The following is a 23,177-nucleotide window of genomic DNA, read 5'->3' on the forward strand; positions in this document are numbered from 1 at the left end:
AAGTCTTAAGTGTTACCTTCAACTTCTTGCTAACAGAGATTTAGGGTAATTCAGATAGCTGAAGATAGGCTGGATAAATAAGTTAATATGAATTAATGTTTTTTCCAGTATTACAAAATTGTGTTTATAATCTGGGCTGTTTCCTCAGGAAAAGAGGATGTTGGTCCACCTGCAAACACCTTCATCATAACCACAGTTGGTTTTGTTGCCTTTGCTAACAGATGTTGACTAACTTACTGTAGCATCTAATTTAGCTTTTCTTCCAGTAAGTCTTTGGTGTATAGAACATAAAGAAGAAATCCCTGTGTTTTAAACACTTGAGAATGACAAAATTCCAGCATAATGGAACTGTGCTTAGAAGCAGTGATATGTCATCTTGCCTTAAGTCAAAATACATCTTAATTTTTCTAAAGAATACAGACTGTATGTGTTTCAAAATGCAGCAACAGTCTCCAACCCCTGGGAGCAGGGTTGAAACAGAAATTAACTGTTGTATTTTACTTTGAGTGAATAGAGTATCAATATACATTATGATCAGAGATTGGATTGAGGATGTGCTTCTGACTTGCAGAACAAGCATTCACAGATCATGAATACCACCTATATTTTTTGCCTCCAGATGCAATCTTCACATAACTGTAGGAGCATAATATTCCCTTCTTTTACACTGATCTTTAATCTGTGGTCCTTGCGAAGAATGCCACCTTTTCCTATTAAGTCTTGTATTTGCACCCATTGCTCAAATCCTGTTGTGTTTGAATCATGCAGATGCTTTTCTGCACAGCAAGTATTGAGTATGTTATAATCCTCAGAGCTCTTTTGGGGCCACATTCTTCTGAATCTCAAGATTACTGAAAAGCTTGCCACAGTTTCTAAATATGTTTAAAAAAATTTTGTAGGCCAGAAATGTAAGTCATTAGTAGCTTTTTGAAGCGCCTCTTTTTGGTTTTTTCCCTAATTTAAGGTCTGGCAAGCTTGTTTTGGATTGCTTCATGTACAGGAACCAACTTTGTCTTGTTTGGAATTTAAAAGGAATTCAAAGGCTTTAGAAATCGGATCTTAGGCAGCTCATGAAAAGCCATAGAGAGACATGCCAGGATTTAACTGAGCAACTGGGTACACAGTGTGAGTTTGGTCATTTAAAATCTAAGCTGCCTGATGAGGACAACTTGGCTTAACATGATTTTGGAGGGTTGACTTTAGTGCTGTGTGGCTTCTGGTGCAGATATTTTTAACAGATGCCTAAAGATATAGTACTGTTAGAAGTTCTGGGGTGAGTGCATTTAGTATCTCTGGCACTTTACCTATATGGCTTAAATGAACTTGGGATGGGGGAACCAACCAAAATACTGAGAGTAATATGAAAGGGTTTTCTCTGATTGATCAAACAGGACTTTGACTTATTCACATGTGAGAAGAACATTTCTGTTTCACATCTCAAACTTCTTGAATTCACTCAATCTCTGGTGTGGAGCTAAGGAAGTTCTTGGGCAAAAAGGAGATGAGAAAGTGGTTAGAAAGGTATTTCTGCCCAGGACAGATGGGAAGAAGAATGACAGAGTTATAGGGCTAAATATGTATCAACTTTATTTCTTTCAAAAGTGTGTTTCAAGCACATAATCAAAATAGCATTTGTCAGATTCATGTCCTTTTTAAATTATGCGGGTGACGGCCTGAGATTAGTCTATCAATTCACAGCCTCTCTGTCATTAGTAAACAAAGAAAGAGCAAGGGTGGAGTAGTCACAATACTAGTTTTGTTCTTATTTTTAGATTTACATTGAAAGTGTTTTTCACACCAACAGTATGTGAAAGGCAGTTTATGAAAGGCTGCTAGCTTTGAGGCTTTAATTAACAGTGGGTAATTAATTGGCATACCAGGTGTCCCAGAATAACTCACCAGATGGATACAAGACATCATTCTTGCTAAAGGAATATACAAGACTTTGTTCTAATAAATACACTTATTTACTAAGGAAATTTCAAACTTAATACTTCTCACACTTTTGAACTTTGTGGCAGGGTAAGAAAGATCTAATTTCTGAATCAAGTATGGTTTTTGAGTCATATCTGTATTTCCTAATTTTGAAAAATGGAAATGTTTCTCTCTCATCTGATAATCCTAAAATATATGTTTGTGATCTTTGCCTTCATTTATTTTAAAAATGTACTTCCTAGCTGAGAATGCCTAAACAAACCCCTCTGCATGTACTGTAGATTTAATCTGAGGAAATGTACTAAATCATAAAAAGGGCCCCTGAAAAGGGTCTTCTTCATTTTAACTGGAGACTTGCTGTTAGCTTTAGAGGCTTTGGATCAGATGCAGAGTTGTTGCTGTCTTTTGTTTAGTGTTCGGAGGATTTTTCTACAACCTCCTCCCTTCTCCTCCCCCCAGCCCTCCTGAAGAATTGTACTCATGACACAAACATAGTAATTAGTCTAGATGTTATTATTAATGTAAAACTTCTGTTTATGTTGCTAGTGCCTTTATTAGTAGATTCTTATGTACATGGATTTTTAACATTGCTTATGGAAATACTTTGTTTGGAGTACATAAACCATAGGGACAAGACTATTGTATGAATCAATTTTCTTTGTAATACTGATATGATAGTCCATAAACGTTGTATAATATGCTTATCATTAATACTTTACAGTTTTATGGTTTGATTTTTGGCTATGTAGGGGCAAATGGCTGGTGGTTTTGGGGAACCCATGGAAAACTTGATCCTCGTTTTTATCTAAATTTTGGTTGTTACACTCTGATAATTTAATAGCCTACCTGGATTTCATAGATAATCTCCATCTCACTCTCTGCCCCCTTCTCTATAAGTATTGGAAACATTGTTATCTTATTTCCTTTTGCTCCAGAAGGAATGTATTGCCTTACTAGGTACATGGCTTCTATTCTCCAACGAAGTATTTATGCTGAAAATAGTAAAATAATAATAGTCAATTTATTTTCCTACATGTAAAATGTTACCTTCCCATCTTATTCCAGTATGAAACAATAGGTACTAATTTGCATATTAGGTGTCAAATAGACTTTTCTCTCTTTAATAGATGCATCTGTCAACATGTTATATTTTTTGGAAATATGTTGCATTCATTTAATATTACAATTTTCTGCATTACAGACTAAGGTCTTTATGCTGGGCATCAGTGTTACAGTTTAATTCTTTTTGTCCTTAGTATTTTTACTCAGTTTCAATGGAAGTTACACTAAATGTATGAAGCCACAGTTTCCTGAGAATTTTCCATGTCAAACACCAGATGTTAGTCTTAAACAGGAATGTCTGTGATCTTCTGAAGACCACTGATGAAGTGAAGAATTTTGCATTTATTGATGAATATCACATTCAGGTGTAAATACTTCCTCTGTGTAACTGATTGTTCTTTGTCTTCTTTTCCTGAAAGTTCCTCGTCTTCCAAATTTGATCACTTGAACTCCGAGCTGTTTAGCATGGCCTTTATATATACCAGGATGTATTTTGGAGCCTAGTATCCATTACTGTGGCTGCAACTGGAATTTTATGTCAGTATAAATGAAGTCTGCCAATTTTTGACAAATCTCTCTCCAGTCTTCTTCCCACCTGCTTTGCTTTGCAGTTGTCCATATGTCTGCTAGCCTAGCCAGTATCAATCCCTCCCCAGGCTTCCAGTGGGAGAGTACAGAGTTGTGCTGAGTTCTGTCCATGTCACTCCCACCTTACCAATCTTCTCCAGTTGCCCCTTCACATTCCAGCTAGGCTGCCATACACACTCCACTATAGTGGCACTGTTTGAGAGTAAGGAGGTAGGCTAGACCAAATCTAGCATCATCTTCAACAGCAGAGTAGCAATTGCAATGAGTTCAGTTTAACCACACCTTTGATTTTGTTCATTCTGGAAGGAGTCGTCTTCTAAGTTCAGTATCTAAATAAGCTGCTAGTAACTTTGGCAGTGTTTCACAGAGATATTGTTTATCTCTGACACAAAAGGGCTGTCTTCTTTCAGATTTTAAATTGCTAGTCCAAGAATCTTTCTACCACTCATTTGCATTCCTGTGAGGCTGTATTTCTTAATTTTGTTGCCTGGCTGAAAGTTCAAGTTTACTAAAGTACAGTCTTGTCCCTAGACTCAGAAGTGGTGTGATTGCCTTTGATTTGAATGTGCTCATTTCACTTACTTGATGTGCCAGACCAGAATGTGGGCAAGCATATCACAGTTAGTAAAGCTCAAAGGAAGTTGGTTCACATTTTTGTGAGTGAGACTTGGCTTGGATCCCCAGGTAATTCAAACAAAATGAGGTTATAATGTATGAAAAGCAGGGTGGGAAGAACAGTGCTAATAGAGTCAGATATGCCTGTGGCAGTGGTGTTGTGATGCATGGTGCTGCATATATACATGGCTATACTTCTTCAGTCACAGAAGGCTTTATGTTACAGCACTCACAAAAGACAAGCAACTCACAACTCTCATTCCTATTTTAAATGGATATTTGAGTGATGTGTGATCAGTATCTATCTGGATATGAGCTGTCATAGAAATAATAGAGGAGAATATTAGAAGTATTCTTGTTTCTGGGCTTTCCTTGAAGAAAATACAGAAAAAGTGGCATAAAAAGAGGTTCTCAGGGTACTGTGGTTGATTTGGCAACTGTTTGGTTTGGGTTTTGTTGTTTTGGTGGGTTTTGGGTTTTTTGTTTTTTTGATTTTTTTTTGACAAAGGAAGGCCAGGTTACTGATGGCCACAACCTTCTTCTCCAGAATATTGCCCAGACTTGCATACAATTCCTATGAGGCAGAATATCAGTGCCTAGATAAGTGTGTGGTATAAAAACAAGACACTTAGATATTTGTAGTATGTTTGGGGCCAGGAAAAGTTGCCAAGAAAGATGCCCTGCAGCATAATCTTTATTGCCCTGGGCTCTCAGCATTAAAAATTTTAAAGGACATAAAGGAATATTTAAAGGACAGGGAATAAAGGACATAAAGGATATAAAGGAATATTTAAAAGCACAGGGAAGGTTATATGCATGGAGGAACATCAAACTAACAGGGAGCATGTGGCTACTTTTGAGGATGTCTCTTACAGACCAAGGACAGAACAGCTTGATCCAACAAGTAACAAAGTTAAATCAGACTGCAGTGACAGCTGATTCACACCTCCAATACTAAGGTACAGGGAAAGAGTCTTAATTATGAATGCTTCAGTATTAACCCTTGACTGAAAACAATAATGGCAGGGAACTGGAATTCCTGACATGTATCATCATCACAGACAATATAGATGCCCTCCTTCCACCGCATCTTCAAGATACTTAAAGCAATTTACAGGGATAATGGGATGTGATGTACACGCATGAGAGTGGTACTTTTCTGTGAAGCACTGTAGTTTAACAGCTCAAAGGTATTACCAGAAAAAAAAAAAAGCACTCAGAAGTGTTTTGAGTGGAAGTTCCAACTGTAACAAAAGTTTCATGCCACTTATGTATTACAGGCCCCAGTGAGAATGGTAATTATGAACAGAAAATGTTCAAGGAGACTAGAGAAGCTACATGTTTAGGACAAATAATAAGAGTCTGTGTTTTCAGTTATTCTTAATCCTTTTGAATACTAAAGACAGAATCTTTACATTGTATTTTATCTATAAGGAAAGTAATCAGTTTGTAAAGTTGATCCACTTTAAGGGGTAGGGAGATGGATTTGTGCAACCAAATGACAAAGGAAAATATTTCCTCTGTCTTGTCATCTGTCTCAAAATCCTCTGGGAATAGATACTCATTGAGCAATTTCAACCAAGCTTCCCGTAGCTGGTTTTAAGAGATTTAACTTCCAGCAGGAAGGCTTTTTTCTGTTTTTGTGAATGTGAGAAATCAGTGAACCCTGGAGGGGAAAATGGCCATAGTTTATTATGTCCTGATCTTGCTTTGAGAAGCACAGTAGAGTTGGGACTCTATGATAGTGTGCCAAGTGAATGCACTCCTGTCTAGAAGTAAAGTGCAAGGAGACCACATAAGGTAGAATTTACATGAGTTTAAACATTATTTTGGTTACTTGCTTAGAGAATTTTAAGTGTTAAGATTTCTTTAATGTTATATAAACAAGTGTGATTACTTATGTTAAAGACTAAAAGTTTCATGTGCATTATTAACAAGGAAAAACTCTTTCTGTATATTTGCTTTGTTTAGTGACTCAGAATTGCATTGCAAAATAAAAAAAAAATCTGACATTCCCGATATTTCTGAAAATGAAAACCAGCTGCTGGTTCTTATGCTCCTTTTATTTTTGCAAATGAAACTCTATCAATTTTTCATTATATATATAATGTAAAAATAAAGTACATTTTTCTGATTTCTTCCCATCTCTGCTATCCAGGTAAGTTTTTAAAGTGTCCAACTAAGCACTAAGAAATTGATACTTAGAAAAATCAAAAAAGTAAAACAAAAGTTATGGAATTAAGCAGGCTAATTGAGCTCATGAGGAAGCCCATCATCTGTTGCCAACACTGGAAAACTAGGAAGAAAAGTGCTAGAGCCTCCATTGCCTGAAACTGTAGAAGATGTTCCTGAATTATTGGATTCTCTTTAAAAAAATTCTCACATAAAGCCAATGAACATAGCTGCTAAGACCATCCATGTGAAAAGGTTTTAGCTTGGTAAAATGACAGCATAAGTTTACAGCCCATTGCACCTCTCTGGCAATATTGGTAGGTAAGACAAAGTACTGGAACCTGGAAGTAAGTAGTGACTTAATGGAAATATAACAACATTAAGTTTATAGTGGTGATGATCTGTTTTTTTCTTGGTTTTGGAATTCAAATAACTGCCAAGTGATTGGAGTGGTTCAGTGGTTGCACCAGGGAAACAGCATGCAAGAGTTAAGTAATAATAATGTAGTAGCCTAGAAGATGCCCGAGGGCCTCTGAGCATAAAGGTTCTTTGTGCCATATAGTGAAATACCAGCTATAAAATGTGAGCACCCAGGATTGCCATCTATTTTACATCCATTCCCTGCTGATGTGCTCAAGTGATACCAGGGATTACATGTGTATCTGTGTGTTTATCTTTAAAGTTGGTCTCGAGTGCATTAAGTCAATAGACTTCATGATGGAAAATCTACATTTTGGTGCCAGAGAACTGGCATGTTTATCTCTGATGTTTTAATAGTTTTTCAGTGAACTGAACTTGTATTTCCATTGTCTTTTTCAGAAAAAGTCTGAAAGACATATATATATTATTAAAAAAATCTGTTTTCAATCATGCACACAAATTGCAATGTGGCATGCCAAGAAACCCTGTCTTGAGTAGTGTATTATAAGATGGCCTAACCCTGATTAGTGTGTGCAGTACTTGTGAAGTCTTAAGTCATCTGTGCCTCCATTTCCCTCTCTCTTAGTTCCTTCAATGGTGCTTTGAACAGAAGTGCACCTCTCTAGAGAGTTTTATCTGAAGACATTAACTTGACAATACTTTAATTATATATAGGTGTGTTCCCTGGTAGTAATGCTTTCAAATGGAAAGGTCTGAGCAAGATTTGTCCACAGGGATATTTTTTTTTCCTTTATGCTATAAATTATCTGAACTATACCTGAATAAAGTGGCACTATTTTTTGAAATGTTAGCTAGTTTTAAAGCATTACATCTGTTTTAAATTTTAAGAGCTCAACTACATCTACTTTCTCTGCTATAAACTTAAGTTCATATGTGCTTATACTTATGGTGCGGTATCAGGCTGCAACTGAATAGTTATAGTTTGAGGTTTGAGCATCTGTTTTAAAGTAAAATATTGTAAGGGTATCTCAAGATTACATCCCTGATAGTTTGGTACAGAGTTTTGTCAGCATATTGATGTCAGAGGGAGAGTTGTGAATATCTCAGTTCTGAAAGTCCTTTGGTTCATCCAATACAGAATATTTTGAACTTTTTGGTTCATTATAATAGTTTTAATAATACAGAGCTCATCCTTGTATCACCAATTTAATTGCTAGCATGAGCTCCACTCAGTCTTTGGACAAGCCCATGGTGCACAGCTGACTCATGGGAGTTCAAATGCGTTCTCCTTAAAGTGAAGTCAGAGAATTCTGTTTACTGATTGTTTTACAGCGCTGCCTGAGTTTTGTTGGTCTCCTTTGTGTATCTACTCTCTTTTCTATAACAAAGAAGTATAAATAATAAATTTTTAATATTTTTCCAAAAAAAAAATCTTTCATGTTTACTTTTTATATTACCTAGCTTAGCTCTCTATTCAGACAACTGCCTGTTTTAATTTTTCAGACCCTCATTCAAGATGGTCAGTTAAAAGAAAGGATCTCAACTTTACTTTTTTGTAAAAGTCAGTTGTGGTTTCAGATCTGATATATAATTGGCGTCCAACTAATTTGTTTGTGATGTTTCTCCAAATTTTCTTTTTCTAAGTCTGTGTGAATTTTGTGGCAAAGAACTTTCTCTTTCTCACAGCTACTGCCTGTTATCCAAGAGGCATTTTGTTTCTATTCCCCCTGAAGTACATATTTTCTTTCAGGGTTTCTATTTCATCTTAGTTTGCTTTTGCCGTTTAATCTCTCAATGTGATTGTCTCTTGGCTTTTTTGGGATGGAATGTTTGCTTGATTTTCTTATGTGGTGTTTGGGTGGGTTTTTTTAGTGCCATCTATGCTCTCCCCCAAAATTGTTTATGCTGTTTGGCATGGTGCATATATTTTATATCAATACTGTGCCCAAACAGTTCAAATGTCAAAAAAATATGAAAGGCATATAGTTTTAAGAAAGCTATATATTAAAAAAAAAAAAAAAAAACAAAAAAACAACCAAAAACATGTGGAGTTTACACTTATACTTTATGTGTTTGATTTTACATTTGTATAAGTTAGAACTGCATGTATTTTATCCTGGTCAATTGTCCTGGATGTACAATTTAAATTATTTAATTTTTTTTAGACTCTGACTTAGGGAGCACTCCCTTCACATCTGTTTTTCACTTGGAATTTGTCCACAGTTTTCTATAGCATAAAATAATGTTCAGCATTCTCTGAGGTTTTCTTAAAGGCCAGCAGTGGTTTCCGTGTTCATATGAGTTAGACCACCACAACTCAGGGAGGAGTTGTCACAGAGCTCACTTTATGTCCTCTTTCATAACCTTAAGAAGTTGTTTGTTTGGTTTTTTAATGTGCACATTGTTTGTGTGGGATGCCAAATTGAGATGATTATAGACACATAGTCTCACTAGCCTTGGAAAAAATGAAGATGAGTTAGAAGCAGTTTCCACCTACACCTAGAATTGACCCTGTTTTCCATAAGGAAATAATCAAGAATCCATGCCTACTTTAATCTTGACTTTTTTATTCTGACTTTTTTTTATTGAAACAATCATAGGAATTGGTTTTTTGCATAAAGAGAAAAAGAAAAGAAGTGTAGAAGATTAAGTACATAATTTGTACTTGGGCAGGTCTGGGGTTTATGCCAAGCTCTGCTGTAGATCTCTCCAATAGTTTGGGATGAAAGACTCCACTTTTCTTTGACCATTTCCAAATCTGAAAAATAAGCATTTACTTCACACTTCTTTGCCTGGCTAAGTTAATTGTGACAGGTTAGTCCAAAGAAACTTTAATGACTCTTTTATACTCATATTAAATATGGTCATCTGACATTTGCAGAGTGCTAGGCTTTTTAAAGAGCCTGTTGTGAACATCTTAAAATGTTTAGATAGTAGGTACTTTTTATCATGCATGTAGTGAGGAACAGCAAATAATATTTTTGTTTGAATCGATGACCTATTTGGAACTCTTATTTTAAAAGAAGAGGAGGAATGATAGAAACATCAGACTTCTCTTTGATTAAAGACAAGCCAAAAAACAAGACAAGACAAACTTAATGTGGAAAGGAATGTGAATCTAAGTGACCAAATCTATTTGAAAAGGGTAGCTTTGGTCCAGACATTCAAATAAAATTACAGCAGTGTAAGTACCTTGATAGTATTTAGAAGCATCTCATGCTGTTTCCTGGTGCTGGATTCAACAGTCTGTGGTACGCAGTAATGAGTTGAGTCAGTGCTGCTGCTGGCAGCCCAAGCTCAGATAGATTTTCCAGACTTCTGCCTTCTACTGTGTGCAGTTTTACATATAAGCAAAAAGAATGTGCATATTGCCGAGTACCCCATGTCTTCAGTTTCATAATGTTTTGTGCTGGGTTTGCATGGCAAGACTTTGGTAAGTGGGGTGGCTATAGGGGTGTATTCTGTGAGATGGGGCCAGAAGCTTGCCCTGTGTCTAATGGAGCCAATGCCATCCATCTCCAGGATGGACCCACCACTGGCCAAGGCTGAGCCCTTCAGCAATGGTGGCAGCACCTCTGGGATAACAGAGTTAAAAAGGAATGGGGGTGGGGGGGAATGCACAGGAGCAACTGCAACCAGGGAACAGAGGAGTGAGAATATGTGGGAGAAAGAAGGGAAGGAGGTGCTTCAGGCACTGGAGCTGAGGAAGGAGCAGCAGAGACCATGTGTGAACTGACCCAAGGTCCCCCATTCCCTGTTTCCCTGTGCCACTGGGGTGGAGGAGGTAGAGAAAAGGCAAGTGAAATTGAACCTGGGAAGAAGGGAGGAGTGGAGGGAAGGTGTTTAAGATTTAGTTTTTAGATGTCGTTACCCTATTCTTATTTAATTGGCAATAAATTATTACTTCCCCAAGCTGAGTCTGTTTTGCCCATTGTGGTACTTGGTTAGTGATCTCTCCCTGTCCATATCTCGACCCATAAATCCTTCATTGTATTTTCTCTCCCTTGTTCTGCTGAGGAGGGGAGTGATAAAAACAGCTTCACTGGGCGCCTGGCGTCCAGCTGAGGCTGACCCACCATGGCTTTCAAGGTAAATAAAGGAAATATCCAGATACTTTCATGGCTGAATTACCATGATAAAAGAAAACAATGTAAATTAATATAAATTGTGGCAAGCATTGAAAAGAATAATAAACAAGTTTTCTTCTGTATCTTGGTGTTTTGTAAGAAGTTCTTCAGTTTTAATTCTGTAGGTCTTTCACAGAACAATGTCTTGATGAGTTTTTGCAAAGGTTTTAGATCTGTTAAGATTTTTTTTTATCTTAAAAAGGAAATTTTTCATCAGCCTGTTTTAAAAATTGTATATTGTCCAATTTAAAAAAAAATCTACTGAAACTTGGACAATTTCCTGAGATCCATAAAGAATTTATTTCTTTAAAAACTTCTCACCTGTCATGCTATTAAGCTTTTATAACTGCTACTTTATAACACCTGTGCAATCGTTTTGAAAATACTTAAAGCTTGAGTGAAATCAAAGTAGTAGATTATTATAAAAATGAGAGGTTTTGGCAGATGATGAGTAAATAATTTGTCATCATTAATGTGAGAGACAGTCAACTGCCAGCCCCTTGCTGTCAGGAGCTGAGACATCAATGCTGCCATGAGTGATACCGTTAACCAGTTGCTTCCCATGCCAAAATCTTTACCATGTCTGATGGCCACAAATCACATGCTGTATGCCTTACAGACGTAAAGCAAGAGGGAGAACTAGCTGAGTTTCACAGTCAGAAAGTAACTTCTTTCAAGTCTTGTTCCAAAGTAGTATGAGGTCATGATATAGACTTGGGTGACAGCCATGATTTTGCACCTTCAGCCACCCTGTGACTTCACATTAATCACATCTGCTGTTCTGAAGGACAGCTGTAACTACTCAAGAGTTTTGTAAAGAATGTGTGGATTAACAGGTTTTCTAGTTGTTTGGTTGCTTTGTGCTATATTTTAATAGAGAGCTCTACTCCCAAGCTGCTTATAAAGGGTATTGCAATGACATCTTTTTTGGCCCAAAATCGGGTATTACTTTTTTTATGCTTACTCTAGTTAGTATTGATTTTTTTTTTTTTTTCCCTTTATCTTACATTCAGGGTGTTGTTAAAATTTGAAATTAAACTGCACTTCTCGATAGTTTAAAAACTAGTATGATATTCCCCAAGGTTGGTTTCTGTGTCATGTTTTTTCCATGTACAGCTTACTTCCCAGTGGGGTTTCTTACTGTCTCTCCATTTGAATGTCATTGTTTTAAATAACTGACTAAATAATGAAAAATGCAGAGCCACAAAGTATTACCAGTTTGGTAGCACTCTCACATAGGTGAAACTCTAGTTGTTGTCCTTATAGTAGTATATGCTTCTAATAACGGTCTTGTTTCTGATGAGATCTGATGAGGCAGTTCCCTTTTGTGCAAAAGTGAGTTGAAGAACAGAATATTACCTCTTTTGTATTATTGGTTATAACTATAGCAGAGAGGGTACAGACAAAAGTAGTCTTGGAACAGAAAGATGGTTCAGAATATAGCAATGGTCAAAAGTCTACATTTCATGTTCTCAGACTGATCACAGGTTTCTGCCCTTTAATTCATCCTGAAGCTCTACTGTCTCAGGCTTACTACCAAGGCATACCATTCAGCTCATGCAATCCCATCTGCCTTGAGACACTCACTTTCTCATTCTCACTTTATTACCTACATTGTATGAAACAAGTTCTACCCACACAGCTTCTCCCTGATGTTTACATCACACTGTTCCTTCTTTCTACCCTGTGGTGCCAGCTCTCAGTACCATTCCAAGCTTCTGACCTGTTCAACACATCACAGAACTTGCATTGTGAATCTGCTTTTATCTTCGCATGTTTGTAATCTCCATTCTCTTCACAGTCATTGCCACTATTTACCAAGTTTGTCTCTCTTATGGTTTCTCTTATGGCTCTCTTATGGCTTACATGTGTGTTTGATAATAGATGTTTTTAGTATTATTTACAGAAATAATGCATTATTTACCAAGATAGAATTTTAGAGGAGACTGTCTTCAGGTGGTTTAACTGTAACCAACAGCAAGTGCCAGGCAACTGCTCACTCACTCCTGCACCAGCAGGATCAGGGAGAGAATTTGAAGGATAAAACATAGAAAACTCATGGGCTAAGATAAAGACACTTTAATATAGAAAGCAAAAGCTGTGCACACTAGGAAAGCAAAACAGGGAATGAATGCAGTGCTTCCTAAGCCAGGCAGGTGTTCAGCTCTCTCCAGGAGAGCAGGGCCCTATCAGATGTGACAGTCACTTGGAAAAACAACCACCATCACTCCAAATGTCCCCCCCATTCCTCCTTTTACCCCCCATTTCATGTACTTACCATGATGTCAGATGGTCTGGAAATCCCTCTGGTCAGTTTGGGTCACCTGTCCCGGCTGTGTCTCCTCCCAACTTCTCATGCACCCCCAACTTCCTTGCCAGCGTAGAAGTAGAAATGGCAGAAGAGGCCTTGGCTCTGTGTAAGCCCTGTTCAGCAATAGCAAAAACATCTCTGTGTTATCAACCCTGTGTTCAGCACAAAGCCAAAACACAGCCTCATCCCGGGACCACTGTGAAGGAAATTCACAGCTCTATCCCATCCTTAACCAGCACAGTAACTTAAAATTTCTCCCTGCAGAGTGTGATTATACACTGCTCAGTTGCTTTGTCCCCTTCCCAGTGCCTCAGTTGCACACTGAAGGAAGAACATTCCTGTAGAAAGTAGTAGCACATTCTTGCATAAAAAATAAGTAGTGCAAAATAATACAAGAAGTAGCAGAAGTATGTCAGAAAAAAGGTGTACATTTTTAGTATCTAATTAACATCCAAGGGCTGGGAAGGAGGGATAAAAGTGTTTTTGATTTTAAAGACAGTTGGCATTTCCTTTGTTAAGTTTTTTTTCAGTATTGTCTATATTTCTAAAACATTTTATATACTGGAAAATACTTGAGGGAAAATAAATTGATTGTGGGCTGTGCCAAAAAAACCCCAAAGCAAAGCAAAACTAAAAAACCCATTCACAGAAAAATGAGAAATTTGAGGGAATGTGAATATCGTGTGTTTGCTAGCTGGTGGCTATCAGTGTGAGTAGTGTTTTTGAAGTATTTTGCTCTAAGGAAAAAAATGCAGTTATTCCATATGGATTGGCCTGTATATGCTTAAAACCTTTCTATAAATACTTGAATTAAAAGACACCAGATGTTGCACAGAAGCTGCTGCTGCTTTCTGAACGTCATGGTATATTCTTTCAAAACCCACAGGAAGTAGCTGAGGGAAAAAGTGTATTAATTAAGTTCAGAAATAGATTTTCCAGCTATAGGAAAATCTCCAAAGAAAATAGCATATGATCTTCAGAAATGTGAGCTTTCTGTCCCAAGAATCTGGTGGCAGCATGCAGCACTGTCACATGGGGATCAAAATTCAGATTTCGAGTTGTTACAGCTAAACTAGCCTGGAAGTAAGCCAATCTGTGGCCCTTGGAAATGTACCCATCTTTTGACCTGTCCCCTCTGGCCAGTGTTCATAGTTCTATAGACAGTCTTCAGAGAGAACATTTTTCAAGTTTTTCTTGACCTGAAGAGATAATTTTGTAGTAGCAGAGACTTGAGGGGAAAGGACTAGAATTCCCAGATGCTCTACACTTCAAACTTGAAATATGGCTGACCACAGAGTATATTTTATAAGCTCTAAAACTGGCAAAAGAATTACAAAATGGGATTTGCTTTCCACTCGTTGAGGAAGAAGATTTATGGCTGGCAAACCAATTAAATGTTTCTGCATTTAGAAGTACTGACTCTGGTTTATTTGTAGTGCCTTCTTTTGCTCTGTTTCCTTCAGAGCAAAGCACTAAGCGTCACTCTCTTGCACTAGCAGTCAGTGGGAATTGTCCCATCTGTCTTTATGCACTGGATATATAACTGTTTATAGTCACATGGTTCTGCTGGAAGAAAATGGACATGCAAACAAGTAACATTCACCACTGAGCAGTCTTACATGGATCACGTCAGCTGCTTTAAGTGTGAATTCCTGATGTGTTGGGTATTGTGTGTGTCATGGTGGTTTGACCTCAGCCAGCAGCTAAGCACCCAGCAGCTGCTCACTCACCCTACCTCTGTGGGGTGGGGAGAGCATCCCAAGAACAGAAGTCAGAAAAACTTCTGTCTTAAAATAAAGACAGTTCGAGGAGGAAATCAAAGCTGTATGTGCAAGAAAAGGAGAAGAAGGAATTTATTCACCCCTTCCCATCACCAGACAGATGTTTAGCCACATCCCAGAGAACAGGGCTTCACTTCACATAATGATTACTTGGGAAGATAAATGTCATAACCACAAACATCTCCCCATTCCTTTTTGTTACCTCAAGCTTTTACTGCTAAGCATGACTTGAAAAGGACTTGATATCCTTTTGGTTCATGTGGATCAGCTGTACCAGGGGTGTTCCTTGCCTATGGTAGGGGCAGAGCAAGAAACAGAGAAGGCCTTGATGCTGTGCAATCACTGCCCAGCAGTAACTAAAACACTGATATCTTACCAACTCTAAAATGTTATAGTCACAAATCCAAAACACAGCACCATCTTGTCTACTATGAGGCGTGTTAACTCCATCTCAGGAGAGAGCCAGTACCACTTCTACTCCTGGTTATTTACCAGATAGCACCTGTGGCTTGGGCTCCATCTGCTGTGGTGATTGCTTAGAACAGGAGAGGCAGCATGCTCTGTTGAGTTGATGGCACCAAAATCAGCTCCGGTTGGGTCACAGGGCACTTGTCTGGTTCTTTATGAATATTGTCCTCTGTTGGTTCTGGTGGCTTCTGCTGTGATATTTCCATAGTAGAAAGCTGAAATCACGGAAACAATTTGAGTATGTATCCTTTGCAGTACCACTGGGAGGAAGAGAGAAAGGTATGTCTTTTGTAGGTCTTTTCCACTATCTCCCAGAGAATTCCACTGCAGGCTTTAAGAAATCTTCCTGATAAAGCTGTGTTTTACGAATCTGTTGAACCTACTTTTCCTTCTTTCAAAAAAGAAGATAAGAAAAAAGGAAACAAACAAACGAACAATCACACAGAAAAAAAAAACAGATGACAGAGCTGTCTTTGGAAAAGTCGTAGATACCATTCATTTTGTTTTTCAAGCAGAGTGATGGCAAGAACCTGAAAATGAGAGCTTTTACAATCAAACAGTCTCAAACTTGTGATTTCCAGTATGTAAAAGAGAAGGTCAGAATAGAAGGGGTTTTTTTGTTTGGTTTTTTTGGTTTTTTGGGGTTTTTTTTAATTGAAGCAAGAATATTTCTTCTTTGAATCAATTTGCAGAGTTCCAGTATTCTACCACGTCAAATTTAAGGTTATTTGTCTTTATGGTCAAGTTAGACCTTGCCTTTCAATGGTTTACATGTATTCCTTCAATATCTGCTATGTCATTTTGCCAACTTTTATGGGATCAATACTGTAATTCTTGCAAGCTGTTGCATTCCTGCAAGCAGAATGCCTTCTACCAGTATTATGTTCTTTATTCAGTGAGTTCATTTATTTTCTTTGCTCTTGTATAAAATAGTAAATGTAAAATCAGTGAGCGATGTGTCTGTTAGGCTTTAAAGAAAGCATAAATCATGTTATCCCTGTTCAGTACCTGAGAAATATCACGTGTTGTGCATCTGCTACGTTTCTGTCAATGTTTAGGCAGGCAGATTTTAATGCATGTAGAATGATGGTAGTAATACATGAAAAATAGAATACTTGTTAGTGCCATAAGCTTCCCTCTTGTTCAGTTCCTGGTGAGAATCATATTAGTATGCATTGTAGCCTACTGACACAGACCTGTGTAAGCTGACTGTTCTGTTGACTTCATGCCCTTGAATTTTTCTTGTGTAGCCAAACTGTACTGCAGCTGAGCGAGCCATGGCAAGACTTGCAACACACCCCACCCTGAAGCCCAGATTTGTTGAGCTTAAAGGTATGAAACATTTTATTGAATTTTTTATTTTATCTGTTGCTTACTGGTGTGTTACTTTGTTCATGTATATTTCTGACATGAACCAAAGTTAGAAACCCACAAAAACTAAAAGCTTCTGTAATTAGCCTAACTAGCTGCAGTGAGCCAAGCTACAAACTTCAAACCATTTATATGGCTTTATATGTGACAGTATACAATATGACATTTATTTAATATAGGGTGTTGAACAAACAGAGCTTATAATGGGAATGCTAAAAATCAAATAGATGTAATGGAGTGTTTCTAAATTAAATAGGAACATAAATGGATCATTACAACTTGGTTTTCACAGGCACCTAAAAGGTTTTACAAATCACTTTCTTAATTTTCTGTGAAAACTGTATTCAGAATCCTTAGGGTATCTTTCCTGGTTATTTAGGATTTCTCTTGAAACTGGAATTTTCCACCTAAAATTAATGTTAAAAAGGATAAAGTCCATGTAGTAAGGTCACAAAGTTACTTCATTAATAACAGAGCATATCAAATACCCATTTAGTTATATATGAACAAATTAATATTAGTTTGCAGTTTTACACACAAAGTGTAAATGTGTGTACAAGTGTACACTAAGTGAGTATGATTATCAGTGCAGATTATTTTTTTTTAAGAGAAGTTCACGGTTTAACCCAAATTTCATAGTGTATTTATTGATAATATTTTCAGGGTTTTTCCTTCACTTTTGTTGATACTGTATTCTAAGGTATCTCTTGTCCCATGTGCTTGGTAAATACTTCATAAGGACATTCAAAATATGCTCAATACAACGCGTAGAAGTTGCAAAATTGTTTTATTATATAAAAATAGTTCATATGTACTTGCAACAAAATATTTTTCTGCCCCTTGTACAGCTGCTGTTAAAGCTTTTAAGGATGCAAGAAAGAACCCAGACAAAGCCATTCCTATGAAAAAGGATCAGTCAGAAGAACAGCCTAAATCAGCACAACATTCCAATAACAACTTGGATGACCAAGCTTGTAAGCGGCCTCAAAAACAGCAAGGATGTGAACACAAAACAAAACCAGGCATGAAAGTAGAAAATGACAAAGAGGTTGAAGAGCTCTGTGAGAGTGAATCTGAGCAGAAAACTGTGGAAATGGAGAGAGTAAGTGCTCCAGAGGAACCTCAATTTGAGGCAGTAAAAGTGCAAACAGTTGCTCAAAACAAAACAGGAAAGAAACTTGACTATCAAAAAAGGAAAGAAAATATGAGTGTGAACAAATTAAATGCAATAAAAGAAATAATTAATGATAGTGCCCAAGAGCATCCCAATGAAAAGGAATATTTTGATGATAGTACTGAGGAGAGGTTTTATAATGAGTCATCAGATTCTGACAGTGACAGCAATGATGATTTCTTCATTGGAAAAGTAAAAAAGAAGAAAAAAGTAGCAGCAGTTAATAATTTTTCTTCAACAAAAGAAAAGGGTAGTGTTCAGAAAAATGTAATGAAAACAGAAAAGAGCACAGTGTCTAGGGCAGCACAGGATTTGATCATGGAAGAGAGAAAGCCACATGCAAAAGCAAGCAAGCTGGAGTCAGTGTTCTGCAGTTCTTTGTCTACCACCAATCAGAAATCTCAGAACAGAAGGTAAGCTTCTTCCCCATGCTATGTTCTCCATTCCTTCCCTCCTTCATGGCAATGGAAATGTGATTTCTAGTTATGATTTCTAGTAATCCTTACTAAACAAAGAGAATTTCAGCCCATTAAACCTTAGAACATTTTCACAGAAACTACTCACTAGTCTTCTTAAGCTTTCTTGACAATTTTTTAAATTTGCAGTAGTACTGATTTATGATTCCTAACTAGATCTAAATGCAAATTCAAAAACTTCTGAATACTTCTCTTTCTACTTCTTTATTAACATGGGTGGAGCAGTATTGAAGAAGCTTGCGTGTTATGTTTGAAGTTATTCCATTAGTGTTTTGGTGATAATGATTATTTATTCACAGGTGTTTGTAATCTTACAATTTTATTGAAAAATCTTAATTTCTCTTTTTGTTTTTCAGAAATACTAAAGACCAGCCTCTCAAAAAGGAAAGAACAGGTATGTATTACTTAACCTGGTAAAATTAGGAGAGAAAAAACATTTTGAAATTTTGTTGCCTCTGCAGTCTATTCATGATGGGATGTATTTGTTTCTTTTTAAGTTTGTGGCCCATATTTTAACATTCGTTGTTAAAATGGTCAAACAGTTCAGCTTTTATTTTAATCTGTGGATATTGTCTGCTATTTTCTGTTTTCTCATATTAGAAATACTTAACATAAGGTTTACACTGGAAAGTGCTTTTCTGTCTGTTGAGCAGTTAGCATTACTTGTGCACAGGTAAAGGTACCAGATTGTTATATGTAACTAGTACCTTATCTCATAAGTAATTTCTTCTCTAGCTCCTGAATATGGAATGTTTTATGCAGTTTATCTTCTGTGGTACCATTTTGGAGTTCATTGCACTGAGGATATAATTCCAGTCATATTGAATTACATTGTGTAACAGTCATTGGTTTATTGTGAAGAAAAAAGTTTACACTTGTGCTGAATGTTTGTCTACACAAATTTAGAGTGTAGTCAGTATTAATAAATCTTAACTATCTGCAGTCAACGGAGTGGCATTTTACCAGGCTGCAAGATGAAGAAATCTGGCTGTGAATATTCAGATGACTGTGTTCCTGATGTAATTAATGTTTTGTTTTGTACTCGTGCAGGTTTTCTTAAAAATGAAACAATGCTCAAGAAGAAGAAACCATTTGCAAAAGCTTCAGGGGATGTTAAATGCCACAATAAGAAAGCACCTTTGGAGCAGCCTCTCCACCCTTCATGGGAAGCAAGCAGGCGACGCAGAGAGCAAGCGTCTCAAATTACAGCATTCCAGGGGAAAAAGATTAAATTTGATGACTAGAGTATATGTAAATGGAGGTTCTAAAAAAACTATTTTGCAACTGCTGTTTGAACATCTTTGTTATACTGTCCATATCCTTTGCAACCTACAAAATTGCAACTATTATTTACCATCATAGAATATCAAGATTGTTTCATCCATTGTTTGTGCTGTCTGTTGATTAATGTAATGGCCATTTGGTGCTGGTTCCTAAGTCCCATTATGTAGTGCCACCATTCATGAAATATACCCTAATATGAATAAAGGGTTTTTAGGAACATAATTTGTGCCCTGTAGGAATAGGACAGATTCTTTGCGGGGCGGGGGGGGGGTTGGAAGGGGTTTTTTTGTCTGTAAAAAAATGTACTTTTTATGAGACTTTGGTTGTCAAAAGAAAGGTTCTATATTGTCGCATCTCAGCTGAAACAAAGTAAAAGATTCTTAAACTTGAAGAGACTTCATAAATTCATGAGTGTATTGGGTAGCTGGAAAAGTCAATCCGTTTTAAGCGTAATATGAAAATTTCTGGAGAGAATAAAATATTGTGCTTTTAAATTGTGATCTGTGTCCTCTGATTATTCTGCCAATTTGAAGAAATGAAGAGGTGTCTTTAATACTTTGTTCTGGTAGTAATGTCTGGATTCTTCAACATGTGTGTCTTGCACTTTCTGAAAGAATGTGAAAGCATGAAAGAACTTTGTACACTGAGAAACATTGGACTTTTAAGTGCCAGTCTGACACTGGGAGTTCATCTCTTTAGAATATGACAAAAAAATTCATTGAATACTTCTTCAGGTGCTTTTTCTACTACCTAATTGAAAGAAATTCTGAATATGTAATTAATCTTTAATAGTGTTGTTTATTTAAAAAGTTACCTTTCATAATCAAATTAATTAATAAACTTAGTAAATGACTGGACTGTACTATTCATGTAGCATTTTGAGATGCCTGAAGAAAGCCCTGCATCACCCAAAGGCCCATCTAACCTAGTATCTTTGAAAGTAGTCAAAAAGGGATGCTTTAAGGACAGAGGGAGCACACAGTGATATATCATGCAACATCCATCTCTTCAAGCTTCCAGTTTTACAGTTCAGTGACATCTTGTGATATTGTAGCTTATGGGGTTTCATAATCCTTGATCAATTTCCTTTCTTCAGATTTAAATCTCTGAATTCCTGCAAACTTGTAGAATATGTCATCCCTTAAGGTGTAGATGGCCTTCCTACGTCTGCAGTCTGAAAAAGCCTGGTCTTTCTCTGTGTTTCAGCCAAAGCCATCAGGTTCCTGGGCTGCAAAATGTTGCCAGCAGTATGAGGATCCTTGCCCTGGACTAAGCACAGATAATGCTACATTATACACGTCCCATCTTGTGTTAAGTTCTTGAAGACTAAACCTTCGAGTTGGTCTGTTCTGCATTAATATTTAGGCATGGTTTGCCTCACTTAGGCTTTTTTTTCTATATACTGAGTAAATGTCAATATATGTGATACTGTCTTTAATGGCATTGCCTCCCAGAGGAAGGAGAGATTCAAACCACCTTTCATTTCAAAGTGATTTTGTTGCTGTTTTTTTCACTGTAGTGTAGGGAACAGTATTGAAGGCCAAAAGTTTTAAAATAAAGCACAGAAACTTGTTTACTGTGGTTTTTTAGGGTTATATTTCACAGAAAAAGCCATGCATTTACCTGGTTTCTACAAACTTCAAGATTTTCAGATGCAAATGTTAATCCTTAAAGCTTTAAATAAAATAAGTAAATAAATCCTAGATGAATGTCCCAACAAACAAAGGTTTGGTATGTGAATTCTCTCCTTCCAGTGTAAGGCAAGAGAAATGTCTTTTGGTAGGTGTCATCAGTTGTAACAGTTTTTCATGGACTGCTTACCTTTCTTTTAGCAGATGAGTACCCTATTTAAGGATCAAAAACTTAAAGATTGCAAATAGTTTGAAAAAAAACCTCAAGGCTTTAGGGAGACAGTGTTCTAAAGTGCTTTTTTGCATGTGCCTAAAAGATCTAGGAGCACTGGTTTGTCTTGGCATAAGAGCAAGTTTCTTACTGCATTATTACAGCTGTAATTTGTGGCCACAGAATTCTCCCTGAAGGAAGCCTGACTTACCAAAACATCCCTTTTTCTTTTTTTTTCTTCAAAAATATTCTGAGCTCTTACTTTAAAGAAAAGAAAAAAGATAACATACACTGAACATGAATGAGAGAAGAGAGATTAGGATGCTGGCATTGCTTCATATTTTAATGGGTTACTGCTGGTGCTTAGTGACTCACCTGGATCACAGCCTTAATACATTATATAAATGAGTAGTGATGGTGGAGACTTGATAATATCTTTTACGTGTAACTGGGCAATTTGTTTATGAACTGATAAACCCAGGGAACTTGCCTGGAGGTTGTTGATAAAGTTTAGAACGTTTTCTCTTCATTATAACAACATAACATTTTCAGCATATATGTGATTTTAACTTACATCATATCTATGGCACTGTTTAGTCAGAGACCTGACAAAGTACTAGCAATTTATTTTTGTAGTGACATGGGAAGTTATTTCTTTCTGTGATGATTAGATTTTAAGATGTTGAGAACCATGCTTTTCAGTTCAGTACCATACCACAGAAGAAATGTCTTTAGCCAGGTATGTACTGTCAGATACTACTAGGCTGCTTCAGGTGCACAATTTTCTCACTTCAGGCTTACCAACAAATCAATCTCAGATTTTTCAGTATCTTTTAAGATAGTCATCGCTAGTTTAAATGTGATTGTTGGGGTTTTTTTAATAGCAAATGGGTGTATTATTGATGGGACCATTTTGTAGATTTCCAAACAGGCATAAGTATTTCTTTAATCAGTTTTTATGGAACTGTTAGATCAGGAAAAATGGTGCTTGAATGAAAATTCAGTTACATCAATACTTTCTGGAGTGAAAATGTTGAGCTGCTTTGTGAATGGTGATAGATCTGCTGCTGTTAGATCATTTTGTGATACGAGGCAGGCGGTCTAATGTGAAAATGAGATCACAGAATGGGGGTAGAAGGTACATGGGAACTAGGAGATGCTTTATTTTCAATAGATTTGAATATGCTTTCTGCAGTTATCATACACCATTTTTATTGCATTTTTGTGTTTGCACAGAAGCTGATCCACTCCAGGTTCTGTGCTCTAGAAATAGCACTTGGAGAAATTCTCAGTTTGAAGCTCTTAGCTCTAATAAGAAGTAGGATAGGGAATACTTTTCAAATAGCAAAACATTACACAAAGTGGGTTATATCTGAAATAGTTCTACATTTATTTTATTAATTTTAAAAGACGTTACATTGGTTTTGTTTCCATTTACGTGAAGCCAAGAGTGCCAATAGTTGATATTTAAGTATTTGATGACTTATTGGAACAAGTCTCCAATAAGATACTTTTTAAGTATTCAACTATTTAGACTCCCAAGTCTCTTTTTAACTATTCTCGTTTGTAGTAGTCCCTCAGTGAAGGGAC

General features: G+C 36.8%; 1 protein-coding gene across 1 annotated transcript in view; it reads left to right on the forward strand.

Annotated features, from left to right (window-relative positions):
- SRFBP1 (serum response factor binding protein 1) overlaps positions 1-20,239 on the forward strand; it is a 67,269-nt gene extending 47,030 nt beyond the window's left edge. The window contains exons 5-8 of the mRNA XM_059873798.1: positions 16,691-16,772; positions 17,660-18,398; positions 18,818-18,855; positions 19,512-20,239. Of these exons, the coding sequence (XP_059729781.1) occupies positions 16,691-16,772; positions 17,660-18,398; positions 18,818-18,855; positions 19,512-19,705 (1,053 nt within the window). The 3' untranslated portion in view covers positions 19,706-20,239. The remainder of the gene's footprint in view (positions 1-16,690; positions 16,773-17,659; positions 18,399-18,817; positions 18,856-19,511) is intronic.
- Positions 20,240-23,177: the final 2,938 nt, after the last annotated feature.

This window comes from Haemorhous mexicanus, chromosome Z (assembly GCF_027477595.1).
Source record: "Haemorhous mexicanus isolate bHaeMex1 chromosome Z, bHaeMex1.pri, whole genome shotgun sequence".
Lineage (NCBI taxonomy): Eukaryota > Metazoa > Chordata > Aves > Passeriformes > Fringillidae > Haemorhous > Haemorhous mexicanus.